The sequence below is a fragment of the Lissotriton vulgaris genome, chromosome 11 (assembly GCF_964263255.1).
Source record: "Lissotriton vulgaris chromosome 11, aLisVul1.2, whole genome shotgun sequence".
Lineage (NCBI taxonomy): Eukaryota > Metazoa > Chordata > Amphibia > Caudata > Salamandridae > Lissotriton > Lissotriton vulgaris.
In genome coordinates, this window is record NC_141699.1 from 1,099,329,317 (window position 1) to 1,099,353,639 (window position 24,323).

General features: G+C 50.8%; 1 protein-coding gene across 1 annotated transcript in view; it reads right to left on the bottom strand.

Annotated features, from left to right (window-relative positions):
* The window catches only part of CLDN1 (claudin 1), a 41,604-nt gene extending 21,627 nt beyond the window's left edge, over positions 1–19,977 (bottom strand). Inside the window, exon 1 of the mRNA XM_086944628.1 lies at positions 19,269–19,977. Coding sequence (XP_086800754.1) covers positions 19,269–19,491 — 223 coding nt within the window. The 5' untranslated portion in view covers positions 19,492–19,977. The remainder of the gene's footprint in view (positions 1–19,268) is intronic.
* Positions 19,978–24,323: the final 4,346 nt, after the last annotated feature.

A 24,323-nucleotide genomic window follows, 5' to 3' on the forward strand; every position in this document is an offset into this window, starting at 1 on the left:
ACTTTACAGCACAAACCTCAGACTAGACAACTCAGCACAATAACTAACCCAGATCATAAGAAATTCCATAAAGGGATCTTCACAGCTGTTCAAAGCTGCCTCCCAGCTCTGCTTTTCAAAGCTGCCAGCTTCCTGAAAACCATAAACTGCACGCCTGTCTCTCACACCTCTTCATCAACTACACTGCTAAGCACATTGGCCCAGCACACTAGCTGCACCTCGGTGGCGCTCACGCAACGTGTGGAAACACTTCGCACATGGGATGAAAACAAAGTGCACTCTTCCAGTCACACACCCTACATGATGTTGCGTACTACCCATGTAGGTAAGCGCTCCAGTGAGCCATGCAGGGGAGTAAGTGCTATATACATATTACATTACAATAACAGCAAACAAGTGTCACTTTAAATGCCGGGGTCTGAAGATACCAGATTGCAGCATTTCAGAGTAAAGAAGGATTGGAAAAGAACAGCCATATTTTGGACTGTCACAGCAAGTGTGCAGTTTTCTGTGCTGTAACGGGGATGGCCACATGTGGTTACTTTCTCCATTTGTTTCTGGATTATTTTATAAAACAAACATCTGTTTTGGATACCAAGTCCTAGTGAAATAAAGGCCTGGACTGTTTTCTTTGTTGTAACACTGGACACTTTAGTCTGTCTTCTCAAAACGGTTAGGCTTCTCCGATGCACACAGACACACACCAATTTCAGAAACAATATGTACGAAAATGGCCCAGTCGTATTGGCTCTGCCAATGCTTGTTGTATTTACACATCAGCCTTCAGGCCTCTGTCATGAAGGTGACTTTCCAGCAGGCCTTTCAATCCCTGCTCTATCCTTGTGGATATATTTATTCAGTACAGTCCAACATTTTTTCTGATCCATTGGAATCATTTCTCAGAACACATGCTGTGAACTCGCGGAAAAAAATAACAACTTTCATCCAAAAGGGTTAGAAATAGAAGAACACTGCCCAGCTGTGTGCTCTTTATCTAGAAATCGGTAAACTATAAGACCAGTCATTTAAAAATATGCTGAAGAGCACAACAAGACTTGGAGTCCAACATATATGGAACAGGTAAAACTACAAGTCCCAGCATGCTTAGTGTCATTGTCTAAAAGTCAGGGATGACTGGATGCAAGCTATCCATATGGCACGTAGCCTGGTGACAGATATGTAAATTATATTCTTTGTTGGTTAATTATAAAAGCAAAGCTAGTTGGAAAGTCAAGCCTGTAGAATCTACGCACACCTGAGGTGACAACTTGAGAGCTCACTCCCCCAAATATCACACCTCACAGTGGACACAAGAGGAACCTTGATGTGAGGGGGTAGGTTTGTTTCCCAGCTTTGCGGTCACCAATGCTGCTCATTAATTAAGACGTGTTCTTTACAATGTTCCCTGAACGCAGCCCGAGGCAGTGTCGTTGCATCAATAATGCATACATTAAGAACCACGCCCACGAGGAGCATTAATCTGCAACACTCAAATGTATTTACTGTGTGATATTCACGTTAAATTAGCCACAGCTAATGTAGGCCTCAATTTAAAATGGCCGCTGCTCAGCTGCCATATTTCTTTCTTGCCATGTATCTTTTCTCTATCGCGTTACAGCAGCAAAGCTGCACCAGCCAATGTTAACTGAATGTATCTTTTGTTTTAGCCCCTTCCAAGCGGTCCTAATTCCCCCGCGGTACAGGGGGGAGGGAGGGCCGCGCGCGGCGCCGCGGTGCTTGCCATGTTGCACAGTGGAGCTGTGCTCATGACGAGCTGAGCTGACTCCGCCCACTCCAGTTGAACGCCCGCACAGGAGGGGAATTAGCCCCGCGTGGGCGTTCCGCCGCCGTTATGACGAGCTCAGCTCGTCATGAGCACAGCTCCACTGTGCCTCATGATGAGCTGAGCTCGTCATAAGCATCAAAAAGGTTAGTTTCATGTGAATGTGTGTTTATCTGCATTTTCCTTGGAGAATGAAATAATGAGTACATCTTGGTCGAAGCGCATCATCTTGCTGTAGATACGGAAAGAACTGAGCTCAGGTATCGAACAGGACTTCTCCCTGATTGGCTCTCTGCATGGGACTCAGGTGTAGGTGGCTGGAGAAAGAGGGTGATTTAAACTAATGCAGTGCAGATTTAGTCCGGAGAGGCCTTTCCTGTAAGCATGGGCGGAAAATCCGTTTCGCTCGCGGATTTTGCGGATTTTCGGTAAATTCGCAATCCGCGAGATTTGCGAATCTCCCGCAAAATCCGCGAATCCGCGAGCAGCGGATTTTGCTCGCACTGTTCGCGTGAGTTCGCGGCTTCCCAGTACAACTTCGCGCCCCGCGAATAAGTGCAAAATTGCAGAAATACGATCTTAGCAAAACTGAAACTACTTACCAGGTTCAAAAGTTCAGGCTCATCATTAGTAGCCATTTCCTGTAGTGCTTCCTGAGGGGCCCCTCCAGAGTTCAGTTGCCAGTTGCAACTATTATGTGACCCTGCTCTGAACCTCAGAATAGTTACACATATGCCACAAAGGTCCTGAATTACAGCTAAGGGAGACAAGCAGGAGCCAGGCTGGAAGTTCAAATCCATTAATCAGCCCCTAATTCATTATTGTCAGTTGGGGCAGGGCAGGTGTTGTAACTAATTTTGCAACAATGAAAGCACTTAGCAAGTGCAAAAGATCACTAATCAGGAAGCACTAAGGAAGCAGGTGCCAGCTAAAAAAATATTCTGTGACACATTAATCAGCCCCAAATTAATTCAGGTCACTTGAGGCAGGGAAGGTGTGCTTGCGTTGCCACAATAATGTACACTGACTGGACAACCAGAGGGTGCTGTGATGAAACAGAGGGTGGCATGGGTGGGCCAGAGGGTGGCATGAGTAGTCAGAGAGTGGCAGTGGTGACAGAGAGTGGCAGTGATGAAGAAGAGTGTCCCAAACAGGCTGGACACGTAGAAACAACAAGTTCGCGAAACTTGCGACCCGACAGGTAAGTTCGCAATTTGCGACATTGTACAAAACCCTCGCGAACTGGCAGAAACCCGCGCAAACACAAAAAAAAAAAATCCGCAAATTCGCGAGAAGTCGCGGATTTTGCGGATTGCGAGTTCGCAAATCCGCAAAATTCGCGAACGCGAGATTCGCAAAATTCGCCCATGCTTACTTTCCTGCTCTCTCCAGAGAGGATGCCTTTTTCTCTCGCCGGAAGGGGTTAGCCTCTTGGGCGGTCACCTTCCCTGTTTGCTGGACGCATTTTGCCAGAATGCAGCACGCATAGAGAGAAGAAGTAACAAGGAAATATAAAGATATTTCTCCTCCTTGTGCCTCACCTGGGGAGGCGCAGGTTTTTGATCCCAGGTCTACCACTTCTGGTATATCTGGCAATGCGTCAGAATCCATGGATGTGGGGTGGGAACACCCACACAACACCCATGGAAACACCTCCCTAGCCATAGTAATGCAACGTAGCGATGTGCGTTGCGCGGCATTACTCGAGATCTATGACGTCGCTCAGGCCACGCAACGCGGCTTTGCGTGGCTTCATAAATCTCCTTTTTAAGTTGCGTCGCTCCTGCACCACGTTGCTTGGTGCAAGAACGACGCAAAGGAGCTTCAAAATATGGCCCACGGTGTTCGTGTGGTACTACGCACTTTTTCTTAGCATGATGGCGTGGCAGAAAGGTGCGCAAGATGTCTCGCGTGATTCTGGTGCTCAAGTGATCTTCAGACAAGCGCTCAAGGGTACATTTTGGAATATGTGAAAAGTTGCAGAAAATACACATATTATGCCTTGAAATATCACACAGTGTTCTAACACGACACCACACAAAGCCAGTTCAGACTGCTTTCCGTGACTGTAGTTGATCTGGCCTTGCCTGGACCCTAAGGGTCTTTGTGCTGTTCCTGACTCATTGCGCCCACTTTGCACACATTTGGGCTTATTTACAAGGGGAAAAAGTGAGGTACCGGCGGCGCAAGAGGCTAGTAAAAAAGCCACATTCTCAGGGATTTTGCGCTACGCAGTGCAACGCTTTCAGCGCTGCTCTTATGGCCACTTTTACCGTTAGAAATCCTTTTGCGCAGAAATCTTTATTGATGCTGTCATTTGCTCTGCTTTCCATCATGTAGTGCCTTGTTGGTCAAACTGTGCAAATATTTAGACCGTGACTGCAGAGGAACATGCTTCAAACCCTATGCCCTCAGCAGATTGCATGCACATAGCACTTCTCAGGCCGGCTCATGTCAGGAGTCTGCTGCTCATTCTAGTAAAGGTAGGTTTGTAATCCCCTATTATTCATAGCGCCAAGAAGTCACACCAAACCGCAATTGGTGGAGCTTTTCACAGCTGATACGTGACATTTAAGTGTTGCACCTCTGCTGAGAAGTGCTGGCACTCTCCAGGTACAGGTGTTACACCTCTGCCGAGAAATGCTGGCACTCTCTGGTTACTGGCGTTACATGTGCTGAGAAGTTCTGGCACTCTCCTGTTACAGGCAGTACACCTTTGCTAAGTGCTGGCACTCTCCAGGTACAGGTACAGGTGTTACACCTCTGGTGAGAAGTGCTGGCACTCCCCCGTTATGAGCGCTGCTCTTCTGCTGAGAAGTGCTGGCACTCTCCAGTTACAGGCGTTACACCTCTGCCGAGAAGTGCTGGCACTCTCCGGTTACATGCGTTACACCTCTGCCGAGGAGTGCTAGTCCTCTCCGGTTACTGGCGTTACACCTGTGCTGAGAAGTTCTGGCACTCTCCCGTTACAGGCAGTACACCTCTGCTAAGTGATGGCACTCTCCAGGTACAGGTGCTACACCTCTGGTGAGAAGTGCAGGTACTCTCCTGTTATGAGCGCTGCACTTCTGCTGAGAAGAGCTGGCACTCTCCGGTTACTGGCATTGCACCTCTGCTGAGAAGTGCTGGCACTCTCCAGTTACAGGCATTGCACCTCTGCTGAGAAGTGCTGGCACTCTCCAGTTACAGGTGTTACACCTCTGCTGAGAAGTGCTGACACTCTCCGGTTACTGGCGTTGCACCTCTGCTGAGCGAGGGGTAGTTTCCCGGCACCTGTTTTCCTGTAAAACTCATGACGTTGAGTTTTGTACCGATCGTTGCTGTGCCTAACTATTGATGAGGCGTGACTTGAACCTGATTTGGGTTGGTCCCATGATTTGTATTATTAAGGTACCTCATTGAAAGGGCATCAGAGCGATTGGTTAATTTTCCATAACCAACCACCCGTGTAGATAGTGCCTCAAGATAGGTCCTGAAGAATTGCCGAGTGATTTACACACGTAGAGCAAGAAACATGTTGACCATGACTGCACACATATAGACACCGCCGACCATTATAATCAGCGGTCTCCCTATTCTGGTTTTAATTGAGACGAGTGGGCTCACAGATTAAAATTCATTTAGGAGCACCACCCCGCCTCGTTTTATTTCTTCTCACATCACCTGACATCCACACCCCCAGGCCCCTCGCACGTACCTCACCCATATAGTTTGGGAAAAAGATCTCCGACAAAGAGCCCCTCCTAGGGTGCCCGTCGGCATTGCAGTGTCGGCCTGACGAGGAGCACGCCCTATGATGAAGCATGACACCCAAATGGGTGTGTGAGGGCCCCACTTCCCAAATTGGGAGACACCCACACTCCACTACTGAGTAAAGGTGTTGACCAACCCAGCCCCCTTCTTCTTTCCTCCACCCTACAGGAACTGCTGACTCCTTCGGTGCCACATTGGACCCACTTGGACCTGACTGGCAAGAACCTGTGATCTCTCTGTTAGTCACATCTTAGAACCAACACTCCCCGGCATCGGACCCTAGACCCACGCACTTTTCCATTCTAGAACATACACCAGCTGTATGCACCTCTATGCCATCCTGAACCTAGATCAACACTGCATGCACCCTAGAACCTTTACCGACTAGCAAGAGCCCCGATGCCATCTGTGCCACCACGCCGGTAGGACCATATGATATTTCACTTTGCACCGTACAGCATCAGCGGCTGCCCCATCCGGTCCCACCCTGAGCCTAGGTCCAGCTCTATCCCAGTCTAGAAGCGACACCAGCCAACATGAGACCCTATGCTACCCTTCTCCGAAGCCCAACTCTGGCCACTCAAGAACTTATTCCATCCGGCATCAGCCACTATACCACCCAGTCCATCCCTGTCCTACATCCCACTGTTTCCCTCTCTACAACCTACACCAGCCACTGTGAGCCAGCTATGCTGCCCTGCTTCAAAGTCCAACTATACTCACTCCAGGACCTAAGCAAGCCAACATGAGGCAATACACCACCCTGAGGTAGGCTCGAGCAGTCACCCATCCATTCCCTGGGCGTAGATCCACTGTACGTTCTGTACCTAGCGAAGCGCTGGGTGTGAGTCGAAGTGCTATAGCAAGTGATGTTAACATAACATATTCCAATCAGCAACCTGCCCTCTCTTGTGGGTATACTTCATGCCGGCCCCATCACTACCTGTCACATCCACCTCCTTCTCAGCTCAGCGTTACTCCCTCTTGTAATGTGGTGGTAAGTGACATCATAAGTTGGTCAGCATCACTAGTTCACCTAAACTCATCGAGGGCAGGTGGTGGTTCCATATCAGTGGGACAGTGTTTCCTTCCAGCCCTGGGGTTGTATTTAACACCTTCTGGGGGTTACTGTCGAATGCTGCACGTCATAGGCAACAGTGCTAAGCATGCTGGGACTTGTAGTTTCACATCTATCAATAGAATAATTGTCTGACAAGTCCCAGCAGGCTTAGTTGTTTCATTCTATTGGCAAAAAATCCAGTGCTGGGTGAAAGTCACTCTCATTAGGTGTGGCCAGGTGGCATCTGTGGGCTCGCAGTGAAGCACCTGATGAAACGATTTGTAAAAAGAGAGCCCAGGAAGGAATGCATGGCATCCTGCAGACTGGCCACAGTTTACCAATTTCAAGAACCTAAATGGGCTTCTTCCAGGCCTGGCCCCTTTTACCCAGCACGGCAGGGGTTAACAAGGCAGCGTTATTGTTAGGTCTCGCCTGTCGATGCGCATGCGCATCGAGCAAGCGAGACTATGGGGGCTCATCGACTCTTTATCCAACTTGCAAGGAATCGTGGCGATTCCTTGCAGTGCCCGTGACTTTTAAGCTCAATGCGCATGCGCATTGAGCTTAAAAGCGCGTGCACATGGCCCCAGCCGCCTGCCTTGCCTACTCTCCCGCCCCCTCACTTCTTGATTGCACGGCCGCTAGGCCGTGCCTCCCCTACTCCTCCTCCTACTCTCCTCCCCTCCCGTCTGTTCCCGCACTCCTCCCACACCCCCGCTCCGCCCCCTCACTCTCTCTGCCCGCCCGCTCTCCACTCTAGATGGCCTTGAATCCAGAAATGGACCTCTTCATCCGTCGAATAGTGCCTGCACGCGTCCCCGTTCGGCGCCCTCCCCCAACCCCTTCGTGCACTCCAAGTGCCCTCTCCCCGCCCCCCTCCTCCCGTGCGTACAGGAAGAACTTTTAGCACCTCCTTGAACCCAGAAATGCATCTTTCTTAATCCCCCGAATCCTGGTTGCACGGGTCCCCCCTACAGAGCCATTACGCTGCCCCCCCTCCTGTGCAGCCTACGTGCCCCCCCCCACCTGCACCCGTGCTACAGGCGCAACTTTCAGCACCTCCTTGAACCCAGACATGGGTCTTCTTCATCCCTCCACTCCTGGCTGCACGCGTTCCCGCAGAGCGCCCGAGCCCCGCCCTCCCCGTGCGTGCAGGCCTAACTTTCAGCATATTCTTGAACTCTAAGGAAGACCTCTTCCCACGAATCATCTCCCCCTCCAGCCCCCATCAATGGGACCTGAGCCCTCTGTCCAGCGCCGCCTTCCCTGCTCTCCACGTGCACGTGTGCCGCGTGAGTGCACGCCGGACTACTCTGGGCACGCTCTTGAACCAAGTGATCGGCCTTTCTCCATCCCATTTACTTACAACCTATTTACTTCTGAACAGCAAGGCGCGCATAACATAAGTGCGTTATTTTCACTGCAACGCTTGTTATTCACTGCGGGCTGGAGGGAGTGAGTCTCTGTCCCGGGCCTCGAGGCGGCAGGAAAGCCCCTGCCAGAGGCCCCTGCAGAGCTGCTCTGTCGCAAGAAACGCCTTGGAAAATTAGCGCCACTCATCAGGATTCATCGAGTGCGTGTGATTGGTGTCTCTCTGCCTCGTGTGCCTTCTCTCTCTCTCACGTACATCTCTCTCCCCTCCCCCCAGATCTCATCCTCCTTAAGGGCCCGCCCCCTCAACGGTGACTCACCTAGCAGGCATCCAGCTAATGAAACTGCTGGAGTTTAAAGGGCTCCTACCTGCTCCAGCAGACCCCGGTCATGTGACATGGGGGTGGGGGCGCAACGCCCCCCCCCCACCCCCCATGTGGGGGAACACCCAATGTACTGTAACCCGACCGACCCACTCCATTCTTATCTGCACGAGCCTCCTCGTGCGCAGCCTTGTTCCCCGCCTTAACCTTGTAATTAGACGCTTTGCTGCCCTTCCTTAAGCCACCAAAACGAGGCCCCCCATACCCCTCCACTCTCGTCGCTCCCACTCCTGTGCTTTGTCTCCCTCTAACCTGCCTCCGAAATTGAAGCGTTTTTATGCCCCCCACCCTCCCCCCGTTGCGTCTCTCCAGGCCAAATTCCTCTTCGTCAGTACTCTGGGAGACAACTCCTAAGCTGAGGCTCCTGCAGCAGCCCCCCGCCACTCGCGCTCGCCCCTCGTGCGCCTTTGTCTACCCTTTAACTAACCCTGGGCGGAGTTTGCGGAGTGGGGCTTCGCGGAGCTACGCGAAGTGGGCGAGAAACTACGCCCACCTCCGCACTCCGCGTAGCCCCACTCCGCAAAACCACTGGCCGCCAGCCCCGCCACCCGCCTCCCTCCCGCCCTCCCTAAATACTTTAAAATAAAGGAACACAATAATTTTAAAAGCACTTACCTTGCCGCCGCGTTCCCCGGGGCTCCTTATCTTCCGTCTTCCGTATTTTTCAATAATGCGCATGCGCGGGCGGCCGCGCATGCGCATTTTCACGTGAAAATGCGCATGCGCGGCCGCCCGCGCATGCGCATTATTGAAAAATACGGAAGACGGAAGATAAGGAGCCCCGGGGAACGCGGCGGCCAGCGGCGGCAAGGTAAGTGCTTTTAAAATGATTGTGTTCCTTTATTTTAAAGTATTTAGGGAGGGCGGGAGGGAGGCGGGTGGCGGCCAGCTACGCTCCGTCTGCGGAGCGTGCGTAGTGCCGCCTGGCTCCGCCAGCTCCGCAAAATGCGGAGTAGGCGGCACTACGCACACTCCGCAGACGGAGCGTAGCTGGCCGCCCACACTTACCTTTAACCCGACTCCCCATTGAAACCTTCTTCCTGATACTCCGTGCGTCACCCCATGCCAAATACCTGGTTTGTTTTACTCCGAGAAGAATAAATCATCTGCGCAGGATCACAGGATGTTGAGCCACTCCCAAGTCGGCAGCTCTGTGCATAGGCCACATCACTTCCCCTATGGTCCCCACTATAGCCTACGGTTGCCTAGCGGGCCCCATTGACTAACTTGCGTCTTCTGTGATCCTGTCCGCCCTCCGAGCTTAGCCTGCCACTCACGAATTGCAATTTTCTAACAACCATTGAGCCAGCCCCAGACAAAACACTTCAACCCTCCTATCCTCACACATCATTAACCTACCCTCCCGCATATTGCTCCACTCCTGCTGCCATATGAACCATCGCGCTGGGGGCAATGCAGTCCTCCATGCGCACTGCTGCTAGGCCCGCAAGGTGGTACCTGGGCTAAACATTGGGTGTAGCCACACCCTATTGTAATTGTATACCACTCTTCACCCTCACTCACCCTCACTCACCCTCACTCACCCTCACTCACCCTCACTCACCCTCACTCACCCTCAACCCCTCACTCACCCTCACTCATCCTCACTCACCCTCAACCCCTCACCCTCACCCACCCTCAACCCCTCACCCTAACTCACTCACCCTCACCCTCACTCACCCTCACCCTCACCCTCACTTACCCTCAACCCTTCACCCTCAACCCCTCACTCACCCTCACCCTCACTCTCACTCACCCTCACTCACCCTCAACCCCTCAGCATCACCCTCACTCACCCTCAACCCCTCACCTACCCTCACCCTCAACCCCTCACCCTCACCCTCACTCACCCTCAACACCTCACTCGCCCTCACCCTCACTCACCCTCAACACCTCAACCTCAACCCCTCACCCTCACTCACCCTCACCCACCCTCACTCACCCTCACTCTCACTCACCCTCACCCACCCTCACTCACCCTCACCCTCACTCACCCTCAACCCCTCACCCTCACCCACCCTCAACCCCTCACCCTCACTCACCCTCACCCTCACTCACCCTCACCCTCACTCACCCTCACTCACCCTCACTCTCACTCACCCTCACTCACCCTCACTCTCACTCACCCTCAACCCCTCACTCACCCTCACTCACTCACCCTCACTCACCCTCACCCACCCTCACCCTCACTCACCCTCACTCTCACTCACCCTCACTCACCCTCACCCTCACTCACCCTCAACCCCTCACCCTCACACAGTGCAATAGGTCTCGGAGCATTTGAGTTAGAGCTTTTAGATTTGTTTATGGCTTTTTTTATTTGTAATTCTTTAGCATTGGCTACAGGAAACAAAAATGCTAAAGATTTACAAAAAAACCCATAAACAATTCTAAAAGCACTAACTCTAATGCTGCGAGACCTATTGCATTTCCAATGCTTGTGTTTTAAAGAGTTCCTGGCAAGTGGCCACATGCCTAGTCGAACAATAGACCTCCTCTTCAGAGGGGAGGGGGGGGGGGGGGGGGGGGGGGCTGCACTCCAGACATCAAAGGGCCTCGGTTTTCAGTGATCATGAAGGGGGCCCAGCAATATGTGAACTCTTTCATCTCGATTTGTTATAAGTAAACAGGCCCTGCAGAGAGGCCCCTAATTAATATGTGACGTCTTTCGTCTCTTTTTATTAATAGTAGACAGGCCCTGCAGAGAGACCCCTAATTAATATTTGAAGCCTTTTTATCTCTTTTTGTTAATAGTAAACAGGCCCTGCAGAGAGACCCAATTACTAGTTAAGCTTGAGTATTGCCAATTAAAAAGACATGTACTAATCCCCTTGCGCCTATTAACTATCCGTTTCCTCTGTTTTTTCTTGCATCAAGGAAAACACAGGCATGCTGAAAATACTCCAAAATTATAATGTTCTTAAAATAAATGTGTCGACTCCGAACCTACCTAAAGAAATTGCATCATACCAACAAAAATGCTGTGTATTTGTTTTTTTCCCATTTCGTATGTATTTCTCTTTATGCTCCAATTCTGGCATATTGATTGATTATAGCAAAGCGTGTACGTATAGTGCTTCCTGTGACTGGCTTGCAGCTTCTAAGCACTGTAAACAGTTAAGGGTTGTTACCGAACTCGATACTGCTCGTTTGATTGGCCCCCGAGGCTTAGGTTGAGTTGACACCCCCAGAATTCAGCCTGTGACCTGCATGACATCCACACTTGTATGCAGCAGGTGATTACAGGGCGAAGTTCCATATTGTAACGATACAAAACAATATCACCAAGCATTGGCAAAGCCAATAGGTCTCACATTTTGAATGCTCAAGAGGACCGACTGGCTCTTTACTGACGCTGTGCAGCATCAGCAAAAATAAATAAATAAGTATAGTGGATGTGTGTACATCATGACACAGCTGTCTTTTCTTTTTAACTGTTCCCTGATGGCGGGTCCAATCTTGGGGGGTTAAAAAGGGTCATATGGCCATTTACACTCTATTTTTTTTTATTTCAACATGTTTTATCAAATTTTTAGACAAGAACATATTGGCAGTTCTGTTACAGGGCTAGCATAGGTTGTATCAAGTTCGGCTTGTACATCAGTATATTAAGACGTTATGTCCTGTTTGTTTAGCTAACCCCATCTGACGATAGTTAGAGAAAAAGAGAACGAGACAGGTATAGAAAAGGCATAGAAACAAGGGGGAAAGAAGAGGTAGGAGACAGACAAGGTAGTTCCATTTCTTAACAATTACATATGACATTCTGTGGGGATGTTTGCACCCATGTAGGCTGGTGATGGTGAGGGTCCCCCCTTGTGGCCGGCTCGGGGGAGCTGACATTCAGGGGCGGCCTTAGGCATGTGCAAGCTGTGCAACTGCACAGGGCCACCAAACCCCAGGGGCCGCCACGCCAATATATATCATTAATATAATAATCCTCTGAGGATGGATACATATTTGCGTGGCGGCCCCTGGCAGGGATTTGGCGGCCTCCGGCTCTGTTCCACTTCCAAACACCCTGACCCCCCCCCCCCTTCACTGGCCTCCGCGCCTGCGTTCCTCCGGGGGCCCCCTACCTGTTCCTCCCAGGGCCCCCTACCTCCCCCTACCTGTCCCTCCCAGGGCCCCCTACCTACGCTCCCTGCCCAGGGACGCCATGAGCCTAGAGCCGCCCCTGCGACATTGGCTGAGACCAGTTAAGTACGATTGTCTGGGTGGTGCGTTCATATGGGGTACCAGATTGCGTATCGCCGGTACCTTATTTTCACGGAGGTTCATAAGTCAATGTACAGGTACCTAGCCCCCCTGTAAAAGGAAATGCAAAGTTAAAAAAATAAGTACAAATACTATGCGGAGGGCTGGGGGAGCAACAGTGAAATGGGTGGAGGGAGGTATGAAAAGTGAACGCTTTTGAGCAGTGTCAGTCGTGGGGGTCAGGAGTGGGGAATAGGTGCAGTCACACCGGGGACCAATGAGACGCTTGGGAGTGTGAGGAGTGATTAAAAAACAAAAATCGGACAGGGAGCGGGGGGTGGGGGGCAACAGACGGCTCGGCGTGTGGAAACAATACATAACATAACGTGTATGAGTAAAGCGCGTGCTCACCAACAACACAACCACAGTCACATTTGTAGAGTGCACAGATACCTCCAAGCAGGCATCCCGGCGCTAGCGGCAAAGATCACCCAAAGAAAGGAGCAGAAATTGGGTAACTGCTGCCTTAACAGAATATTTTTTTTTTTTTACAACTTTCAGAAAGCAGCTTCAGGTGTGATACTTCCCAGTTTAAGAGGAAGGAGCATTCCATGGCGTCGTTGTCAGAAAGGTAAGCGAGCGGCCTCCTCTTCTGACGCTACGAATGCGGAAGGTGTGGAAAAGTTTGAGGTTATTAGATCTCAGACCTCTCTCCTGTGAATAGGGCTTGAAATGGCCTCTGAGGTAAAGAGGACCCTTATGGTGGTAGGCCCTGAAGGCTAAGATCAGAGTTTTGAACTGGATTCTCTTAATGACCGGAAGCCAATGATGGGCACGTAAGTGACGACACCGAAGTTCGCTGTGGGACCTTCAAGTCAGTCGGGCAACGACGTTGTGAATGGTCTGGAGTCGCTGAATCAAAAAGGCAGGAAGGCCCAGCCTCAGCCTGTTGGAATAGTCCAGCCTAGATGTTATCAAGGCATGGTCGACCGTCTTGCGATGCTCTATTGGAATAAGGTGCAGCATCCTTATTGAAGACCTCAGGGTGAAAAAACAGGAAGACGATAACGCCTTTACCTGGGGCTCAGACGTCAAGACAGAGTCAAATTTTACCCCCGGGTTTCTAACCACTGGAGCAGGGCTAGAGGGTCCCCCAGCTCCGATGGCCACCAAAGATTGGGTTAGGGGGAGTACTTGGCACCGAAAAAGAGAACCTCGGTCTTCTTTGAGTTACGTCTCAACTAAATCCAAAAAGAAAAGCCCAGTTCAGTTGAGTTCAGGTAACTCACCACTGAAGAAAAACAAAGGTTGACCTTTTAGGTCAATAGATCCGTTACGCATCTCTCATCCTAAAACTACCCCTATTTTTTTAACCATACGGACTAGAGGTTGAAATATATTACGTGATTCCTACTAGCCAGGTATTTTTTTAGCTATACACCAACAATCCCCACTCCCCTCCTTGTTAGAACAACTTCTTTATGATTGTATTTAATAACAGAAAGTTCTCCCACGTAGGTCGTCGGTCAAAGTTCGTAGCAAGCCCCGATCCGCAGCGGAATGGGATGGGTCCGATGATGAAGCATGCCACCAAGGGGGATCCTTGGTGGGTGAGGGTTTTACAAGAAGAACGTTTGTTTTTCTTCAGTGGGGAGTTACTTGAACTGGGTTTTTCTTTTTGGAATTAGTTACGCATAGAGGAGGCCAAACCCAGTGTATCCTCTTACTCCCCCTTTTTTATTCTTGAGTTACTTCGCAGACAGCTTGTGCTCAACCAGTCTACGACAGATTTTAGGCAGCGCTTGAGAGGGTCAAGGGAAGTGGGCATGTTTTCCTCGAAAGCCAGAAAAAGTTGAGTGTCATCCGTATAGGATATAACAATGACTTCCCAGGATGCAACAAACTTACCCAGAGGCTCCCGATAAACATTACAAAGTGCTGGGCTGAGAACCCTGCCAACTAGGGGTTTAGCCTCAGAAGTAAAAGGGGGAAGGAAAACAGCCTGGGATCGCCTGCTAAGGAAGGATTTAAGCCAACATTGGGCTCGAGCTCCAGCAAAATAGCAAGGGAGGCCGTGTCGAACGCTGCAGAGAGACCCAAAAGCATCACCATGACCGGAGTACTTTAAATCAAGGTTAGCTTTAATGTATCCGACACTTCAAGGAGGGCGGTCTCCGTGCCATTTCCAGCACCGAACCCTCATTGGGAGTTATGGAGTAAAGTGGTTTGATTCAAGAAATGTAGATAGCTGTCTATTTACATTCTTCTCCAGAGGTTGAGCAGCTGGTGGCAGGAGAGAGATAGGTGCACTAACACTTATGAAGTGAGATACATTTCTCACTTCTTGGATGGAGAGGAACTCGCGAGGGGAGTGCACCCTCCAGTGTGTTAACACTGTTGCACAAAAAGTACTCCCAACTAGGGGAGTACTAAAAAGTACTCCCAACTAGGGGAGTACTTTTGTGCAACAGAGAGATGGGTGTTACCTTGTCAAAGACCCTAGGGTCAGCAGAAGGCTTCTTCAGCAAGGGAGGCAGAAGAGCTTGTTTCAAGATGGCGAAAACCAGCGCCTGGTCAAGAGATTCGTGATGCAGCCTGTCCAGCCAGGGGTTCACCACCGCCGAGGCAAGATTGAGAATGGCGGGAGGGCAGAGGTCGAGAGGGAGCCTGACTTACACTTTGCAAGCTCACTTGCTGACTCCTCAAGGTAAACAGGGGTAACACTGGATAATAGGGGACTGACAATAGTGTCAGAAGGTAGTGCTAGAATAGTGCTATTCTGAACCGGAAACTGTTCAAAAATGGCTTGAATTTTCCAATGAAAGTAGCCAGAGAGGCCCTCGCCGAGATCCAAAGAGGGGGTGAGAGTGTTTTAGTAGCCGAGGGGACAGAAAACACCACTACCTCGAACAGTTCACATAGACGGTTAGACGTTTCTGAAATGGCCAGGCAAGGAATGATTCTTGAGCCAACCGGATGGACGCATGATGGTTTTGTAAGAGCGGCCTGATACACCACTTTTGCACCCATGCCATAATTCAATCTCCATTGCCTTTGCAGTTTATTACATAGGGATTTCTCCTCCTTAAAGGAATCGGAGAACCGTGGTGCAAAGGGCTTATGCTTCTTTGAGGAGCGCGCTTTGCAAGCTTCAATGGTATCAAACGCCTTCGAAATCCAACCATTGAAGCCACACATTTCCCCTTCTAAATCCCCCGTCCTCTGACAGGGCTGAACAGACTCCAGAAAGGGAGACTGAGTGATTTTATACCAGGGTCTGGACACGTCTTTATGGATCTTTGAGAATCTGGAGAAGTGGAAGTTGCGACATTAAAAGGGATCTAAACATGGTCCGACCAACTAAGATTCTCCACTCGTTTCACTTCGGCAATCATCGAGTTAACCAGCATCAGGTCCAGTGTGTGACCAGCACTTTGATACCCAAGGGTATCTTGGCACTGATTAATAGATGATTATTGTTACCCAATTCCATGGTACTCATTTTATCGACCTCAGATGGATGAAAGGCTGAAAGGACTGATCAGGATTTGAACCTGTGACCATGAGGTCAAACACAGGCCCCTGCAGGAGATACATTAGTCCGCGAAACCACCATGCCAGGCTCTAGGGAACGCGTGGGGGAACGGGATTTAAGGGGGAGAGAGCGCAAGAGAACAAAGGCACTCACGCGGCGCTCTGAAATGTAGAGAAAAGAATAGTTCCCAGATTGTAAGCAATAGAAGGATATAAGTCTTCCAATCAAAAGGATGGAATAGAGGGTACGCTCCAGGAGAGGGACAAACAAGAAGTGGAAGGAAATTCATTGAATAAGAAGTAAGCAAATGAGGAGTCAAGAAAGTCAATCTATGATAAGCAATGGGCTGGTCCAAAGACCTCTGTAAGCTTTTGGTATAAGACCCCAAGACGCCGTTCAACAACAAATCTATAAGCTGTCTGTGGGCGAGAACTAAAATCTTTATAACATGCCAAGCAGGGGCGGCCCCTCAGCTAAGACGGAGCAGCGCCGCCCCATTTCTCGCAGAGCAGAAAAAAAGAAAATTATAATAACCGCATTATCGTCCTTTTCTTTTTCTTTGCCAAGGGGCTGGGCTGGGGCGGGGCTGGGGTCACGGAGGGGAGCGGTTTGCACATTCCAAGTGTGCATGACTGCTCGGCCGGCCGTCTCGAGCTGGCCAAACTGTCATGCTCACTTTGCATCTTCCCCACCAGGCTGTAATGCACAGGCTCCCTGTCCCAGTCGGAGCGCCGAACCACTGTGCTCAGACCAATCACAACGCTGCATTACAGCATTGTGATTGGCTAAGGGGAGCATGGGTGCTTCCTGGTTCGGAACTCGTCAAGACGGAGAGACGGCGGCCGTTTAAAGGTAAGAGTTTGGTTGTTTAAAAAAAAAAATTCTTTTGCAATTTTATTTAGCGTGGAAATGGCCAGAAGGCATCAGAGCGCTTTAGAACAGTAGCAGGATACATGGGTTACAGCGAGGTCCACTCCAGCGGCAGTAATTACACTGGGACATTTGCATCGGAAGGCTTTAGGTGTGTTCTATTCAGTCCAAACATACATGTATTCGCAACTCCAAAGCATGAGAGGGCGCGCAAAAGGTTATCTGCTGCAAACCCCGGGACAAAAATTACTAAATCTTTGGAACCTTTCCAAGGTTTAAACTGCAAAATGTAGAATTCAAAAATGGAAGTTCAGCACAAAAGAACATATTCCCTAAATCTCATGTTTAACTAGCTAAAAGTTTTGGAAAAATTATTTGGGAGAAAATTCTTTTGAAGGGGAAATTTTTTGAGAAGTCTTCAAAACTTTGCAACCTTCAGAAAGTAAGAAATAAACATCACAAAACTAAAAAAATAATCCTACATTTCACCCTGTTATACCAGGGGATAACGACACATCATAACACTGCTCAGCGAGGACAAACACTACACATGACATAATACAGCAATGTGACATGACACAACATCGTGTACATGTGCATGACCTGACATAACACACTAGGACACACCATTCCACAACACAACATGACATAATGAAACATTACATAAAATAACACAAGCTAACATGACATAACACAACACTCCAAAATACAACACGATGCAAAACCCCATAGAAGACATAACACTGTATAACACAACATGGCAAAGCACAAGGTTACATGAAGCAAGAGGGTGCATAAACTGCATAACATGACATAACACAACACATAATACAACATGATGCAAACTCCACGTTATGACCTTGCACAACATGACGCACTACAACATGATACAACCCCTACAACCAAATAAATCCTGTTGTTGCATTTGTAATAATCCATAAACGCCCTCCAGACATTCTCCCCAGCACATACTTTGGGGGTGGAGTAACGCTTCAATTTGTAACGTGACAGTTACTAATGGGAGCTTCACACAATTAACACCCCCCGAGTCCTAACCAGACCCCCTCTTGCGGGTACCTACTGCCCAGCACCACCTAACACTACTATCATGAGCTCTACCCAGACCCCCTACCTTCAGGTACTTACTGCCCAAACCTAGCAACATGAGTTCTACCCAGACCCCCCACCTCCAGGTTCCTTCTGCCCAAACCTAGCATCATGAGTTCTACCCAGACCCCACCACCTTCAAGTACTTACTGCCCAAACCTAGCATCATGAGTTCTACCCAGACCCCACCACCTTCAGGTACTTACTGCCCAAACCTAGCATCATGAGTTCTACCCAGACCCCACCACCTTCAGGTACTTACTGCCCAAACCTAGCATCATGAGTTCTACCCAGACCCCACCACCTTCAGGTACTTACTGCCCAAACCTAGCATCATGAGTTCTACCCAGACCCCACCACCTTCAGGTACTTACTGCCCAAACCTAGCATCATGGGTTCTACCCAGACCCCACCACCTTCAGGTACTTACTGCCCAAACCTAGCATCATGAGTTCTACCCAGACCCCCCACCTCCAGGTACTTACTGCCCAAACCTAGCATCATGAGTTCTACCCAGACCCCACCACCTTCAGGTACTTACTGCCCAAACCTAGCATCATGAGTTCTACCCAGACCCCACCACCTTCAGGTACTTACTGCCCAAACCTAGCATCATGAGTTCTACCCAGACCCCACCACCTTCAGGTACTTACTGCCCAAACCTAGCATCATGAGTTCTACCCAGACCCCCCACCTTCAGGTACTTACTGCCCAAACCTAGCATCATGAGTTCTACCCAGACCCCCCACCTTCAGGTACTTACTGCCCAAACCTAGCATCATGAGTTCTACCCAGACCCCCCACCTTCAGGTACTTACTGCCCAGCACTAGTATCATGAGTTCTACCCCGATACTTACTGCCCAGCATCAGTATGATTTTCACCCCCTCATACTTACTACCCAGCATGATGATTTATACCCCTCATACTTACTGCCCAGCACCAGTATGAGGATGTATACCCCCATATTTACTGCCCAGCACTAGTATCATGAGTTCTACCCCCATACCTCCTGCCCAGCATCAGTATGATGATTTTTACCCCCCCCCCCCATACTAACTGCCCAGCATCAGTATACGTTTTACCCTCTCATACTTACTGCCCATCTCTAGTGTCATAGCCCCCCCCCACTCACCGCTCAGCACCAGCAGCGAGCCCCCCCCCACTCACCGCTCAGCACCAGCAGCGAGCCCCCCCCCCCCCCACTCACCGCTCAGCACCAGCAGCGAGTCGAAGCTCTTGCATTGCATCTGCCCCGTGCTCTGCATGACGCACGACATCCATAGCCCCTCGTAGATGGCCTGCGCGGTCACGATAGTGTCCCCCGCGTACGACGACATCTTCCACTGGGGTAGAGCGGTGCTCACGATGAACCCCACCCAGCCCAGGAAGGCCAGGGCGAACCCCAGCATCTGCAGCCCCGCGCTGGCCATGATGGGGAGGTCCGGGGTCAGCAAAGGTCAGGGAGGGGGGGGCTCAGGTGAGGTGGAGGCGGTGGGTGGCTGTGAGAGGGTGAGTCTTCAGGGAGGCTCCGGTGCACGGGGGGTCAGGGGGGCTCAGGTGAGAGGGTGAGTCTTCAGTGAGGCTCCGGTGCACGGGAGGTCAGGGGGGCTCAGGTGAGGGGGGGGGGCGGTGGGTGGCTGGTGAGGCTCCGGTGCACAGGGGGTCCCCCTCCTCCGAGATGGTTCAAGGTGGGGCTGGCCACCTGTCCGCTTTGGTGAGTTGCCCACTCTTTTTCTTGCTCTTTAGGTTCAAGTCCTGTAGGGCTTTAATGGATGTTTAATGCCCTCTTCGTGGTTTGGGGGTTTAATGTCCCCGCCTGTCCTTTGGGGGTGCACTGTCCTCTTCTTCCTTGAGGGTTTAAGGCTCTCTTCCACTGTGCGGGGTGCTCTGCGCTCTCTTTCCCTCGAACGTGCAATGAGCAGAGACAGCCTCTGCGCTCCTATTTAAACCTGGAGCGCGGAGCGCCCCCTGGCGGGGACAGCTCTTATCAGCCCAAGAAAAGCCTGCGTTATCGATTAGAATAAGACGGGCCCTCCTCTCCCACCCCAGGGACTCCCCACCCCATGGAGTTCTTTTAAACGAAAACAACAAAACACGCGCCAGGGAGCTCTGTCTGTGCAGCGAGGAAGAAACCTGCGCTCTGAGGAGACAAGGCCTCCAGCTGTGCACAACTGAGGTAATTGAGTTTGTGGGGACGCCCGCACTTTTCAAAAACACAAATAAAAATTATTGTACACGATTATTTAATACTGTACATCCCTCTCCATGCACCGAACACCCTTCTTTAGAACAGGAAAAGTCAAATTCGTTTCCACCCCACCCACACCAGCTTTTTCAGGGGTGAGGGGAGGTGGAACCCTCCAGGAGTCCCCTAAGTCCGGGACGGGCCACGCGTCACTTCCGGCGAATCAGAGGGTGGGGGCAAGGTGCTTATACCTGCCCCCTCCCATCTGGCTTCCACTTTGTGCCTTCTAGTCACGCCGTCTCCCTCCCTACCGCATACCCGGTGTGTTGGCTGGGGTGTTGGTACCTTCTGGTCACGCCGTCTCCCTCCCTACCGCATACTTGGCGTGTTGGCTGAGGTGTTGGTACCTTCTGGTCATGCCTTCTCCCTCCCTACCGCATACCCGGCGTGTTGGCTGAGGTGTTGGTACCTTCTGGTCATGCCTTCTCCCTCCCTACCGCATACCCATCGTGTTGGCTGGGGTGTTGGTACCTTCTGGTCACGCCGTCTCCCTCCCTACCGCATACTTGGCGTGTTGGCTGAGGTGTTGGTACCTTCTGGTCATGCCTTCTCCCTCCCTACCGCATACCCGGCGTGTTGGCTTAGGTGTTGGTACCTTCTGGTCATGCCTTCTCCCTCCCTACCGCATACCCATCGTGTTGGCTGGGGTGTTGGTACCTCCTGGTCATGCCGTCACCCTCACCCCCGCATACCCAGCGTGTTGGCTGGGGTGTTGGTACCTCCTGGTCATGCCGTCTCCCTCCCTACCGCATACCCGGCGTGTTGGCTGAGGTGTTGGTACCTCCTGGTCATGCCTTCTCCCTCCCTACCGCATACCCGGAGTGTTGGCTGGGGTGTTGGTACCTCCTGGTCATGCCTTCTCCCTCCCTACCGCATACCCGGAGTGTTGGCTGGGGTGTTGGTACCTCCTGGTCATGCCTTCTCCCTCCCTACCGCATACCCGGAGTGTTGGCTGAGGTGTATAGCCAGGGAATGAACATGGCAACTTGTTATTTGTGTTGCAGGTGGAGATACAGGGCGAGCCGGAGGCTGAATGGTACATAGGGGTACCCTCTTCAGGAGCAGAAGAGGATTGCAGATGCCAAACAACCCCTGGAGTCTTTACGCCAGGCCCTGGAGGAAAACAACAGCGCCCCTCTAGTCCTTCGGGCGGTTGTAAGCCTGAGCGACCGGGGGCTTGCCTTGACACGCTCCGCTCCCTAAAAGGCGTGAGTAAAGGGTGGACTGGTGGTCCACTGTATTTAAAGGGGATAATCCCCACTAAATGGTAGCACCGATTGGGTTGGCCACGGGGCAGTTGGCTCCTCAGGCGGGCAGGGCAGCTTAGGTTAGTCAACGCTGCCTGCCCTTGGATCGCCCATAAGTTAACCCACCACGTTGGCATATTTCTTGTATGAAATAAACCTGCAGCAAAATGTTTCTCAACAAACTTGTCTTGTGTGTTTATTTATTGATGTGCATGCTATGTTCTTCATGTTGGGCGCGTTTCCTATATTGGCACAAGGGCATCAGGCCACTTGAGGGGATATTTTTAAAATCAGTTTTTGATTTGTCAGCTTTTTTTCTCTCAATTACTTTTCAGTGTATAACATTTTACCGTAATTTAGAGTCCGAACATTTAAGAATTGTTAATCTATTTATAGGGCTGCGATGAATGATCCTTTATGAACTCACCCCATACCTATGGGAAGTGCCTGATGTTTACTGTGGGTGCTGAGGGGCGGGGCTACAGGTAACCACAACCCCCTAATCTTTGTTCAAACTGGTGCTCTCTGGCACGAGAAAACACAAAAAACAGGAATGACTCATGTCTCCAGGGATATACAGAGGGTTCGTTATAATCAACAGAATTAACTGTCTACCAGCCTCAAGGCGCTTAAAAAGGAACCCCTCCGCTTCACTACAGGTGTGCGCAGGCTGGTTCAACATCCAAGGCTGTTTACACGTGAAAGAAACAATGGTGACCAGCAATGGACCTGGTGAGCTACCTCAGTGGGCTCCGTGCTTGCTGCAGAGGTCTGTGCGTAATCCAAGACAAGGGTCGGCCAATGATATTGGTAAATTCAATAAAGTAATAAAACATTTATAAAGCGATGCAAATGACCCATGAGTGTTTCGAGGCACTGGAGATGTTGGCTGCTGCGTCGTGGTTTGTTCATTGGAATAGCCAGCTCTTGAGCCCTTTCCTGAATTGCTGAGCAACGCTGTGTTCCTGAGGCATAGGGGAGAGTTTGTTTTATGCCTTGGTCACCAGATGCGAGAAAGAGCACCCTCTGCTGTTGGTTCTGCGGATCAAGGTAGATAGTAGAAACACAAGCTTTACTAAGATGAGGGGAAAGGTGGAGAGTCAAAAGAACTGGAAGTGTGAGGTTTGATCACATATTGCATAGCTACAGCACAGGCAGACACAGGGCAAGCTTCACTCACATCCAGAACTGGCTCAGTACAGTCAGACGCAGTGCAAGCTTCACTCACATCCAGACCTGGCACAGGCAGCCGCAGCGCAAGCTTCACTCACATACAGAACTGGCACAGGCAGACACAGGGCAAGCTTCACTCACATCCAGAACTGGCTCAGCACAGTCAGACGCAGTGCAAGCTACACTCACATCCAGAACTGGCACAGTCAGATGCAGTGCAAGCTTCACTCACATCCAGAACGGGCACAGGCAGCCACAGCGCAAGCTTCACTCACATACAGAACTGGCACAAGCAGACACAGGGCAAGCTTCACTCACATCCAGAACTGGCTCAGCACAGTCAGACGCAGTGCAAGCTTCACTCAGATCCAGAACTGGCATAGTCAGATGCAGTGCAAGCTTCACTCACATGCAGAACTGGCACAGGCAGGCACAGTGCAAGCTTCACTCACATCTAGACTGGCACAGGCAGGCACAGTGCAAGCTTCACTCACATCCAGAACTGGCACAGGCAGCCGCAGTAGAAGCTTCACTCACATAAAGAACTGGCACAGGCAGCCACAGTGCAAGCTTCACTCACATCTAGAACTGGCACAGGCAGGCACAGTGCAAGCTTCACTCACACCCAGAACTGGCTCAGCACAGTCAGACGCAGTGCAAGCTTCACTCACATCCAGAACTGGCACAGTCAGACGCAGTGTAAGCTTCACTCACATACAGAACTGGCACAGGCAGGCACAATGCAAGCTTCACTCACACCCAGAACTGTCTCAGCACAGTCAGACGCAGTGCAAGCTTCACTCACATCCAGAACTGGCACAGTCAGACGCAGTGCAAGCTTCACTCATATACAGAACTGGCACATACAGGCACAGTGCAAGCTTCACTCACATCCAGAACTGCCACAGTCAGAAGCAGTGCAAGCTTCACTCACATACAGAACTGGCACAGGCAGACACAGTGCAAGCTTCACTCACATCCAGAACTGGCACAGGCAGACACAGGGCAAGCTTCATTCACATCCAGATCTGGCTCAGCACAGTCAGATGCAGTGCAAGCTTCACTCACATCCAGAACTGGCACAGTCAGAAGCAGTGCAAGCTTCACTCACATCCAGAAATGGCACAGGCAGGCACAGTGCAAGCTTCACTCACACCTAGAACTGGCTCAGCACAGTCAAACACAGTGCAAGCTTCACTCACATCCAGAACTGGCACTGTCAGGCGCAGTGCAAGCTTCACTCACATACAGAACGGGCACAAGCAGGCACAGTGCAAGCTTCTCTCACATCCAGAACTGGCACAGTCAGACGCAGTGCAAGCTTTACTCACATCCAGGACTGGAACAGGCAGCCGCAGTGCAAGCTTCACTCTCATCCAGAACTGGCACAGGCATGCACTGTGCAAGCTTCACTCACACCAAGAACTGGCTAAGCACAGTCAGACGCAGAGCAAGCTTCACTCACATCCAGTACTGGCACAGTCAGGCACAGTGCAAGATTCACTCACACACAGAACTGGAACAGGCAGGCACAGTGCAAGCTTCACTCACATCCAGAACTGGCACAGTCAGATGCAGTGCAAGCTTGACTCACATC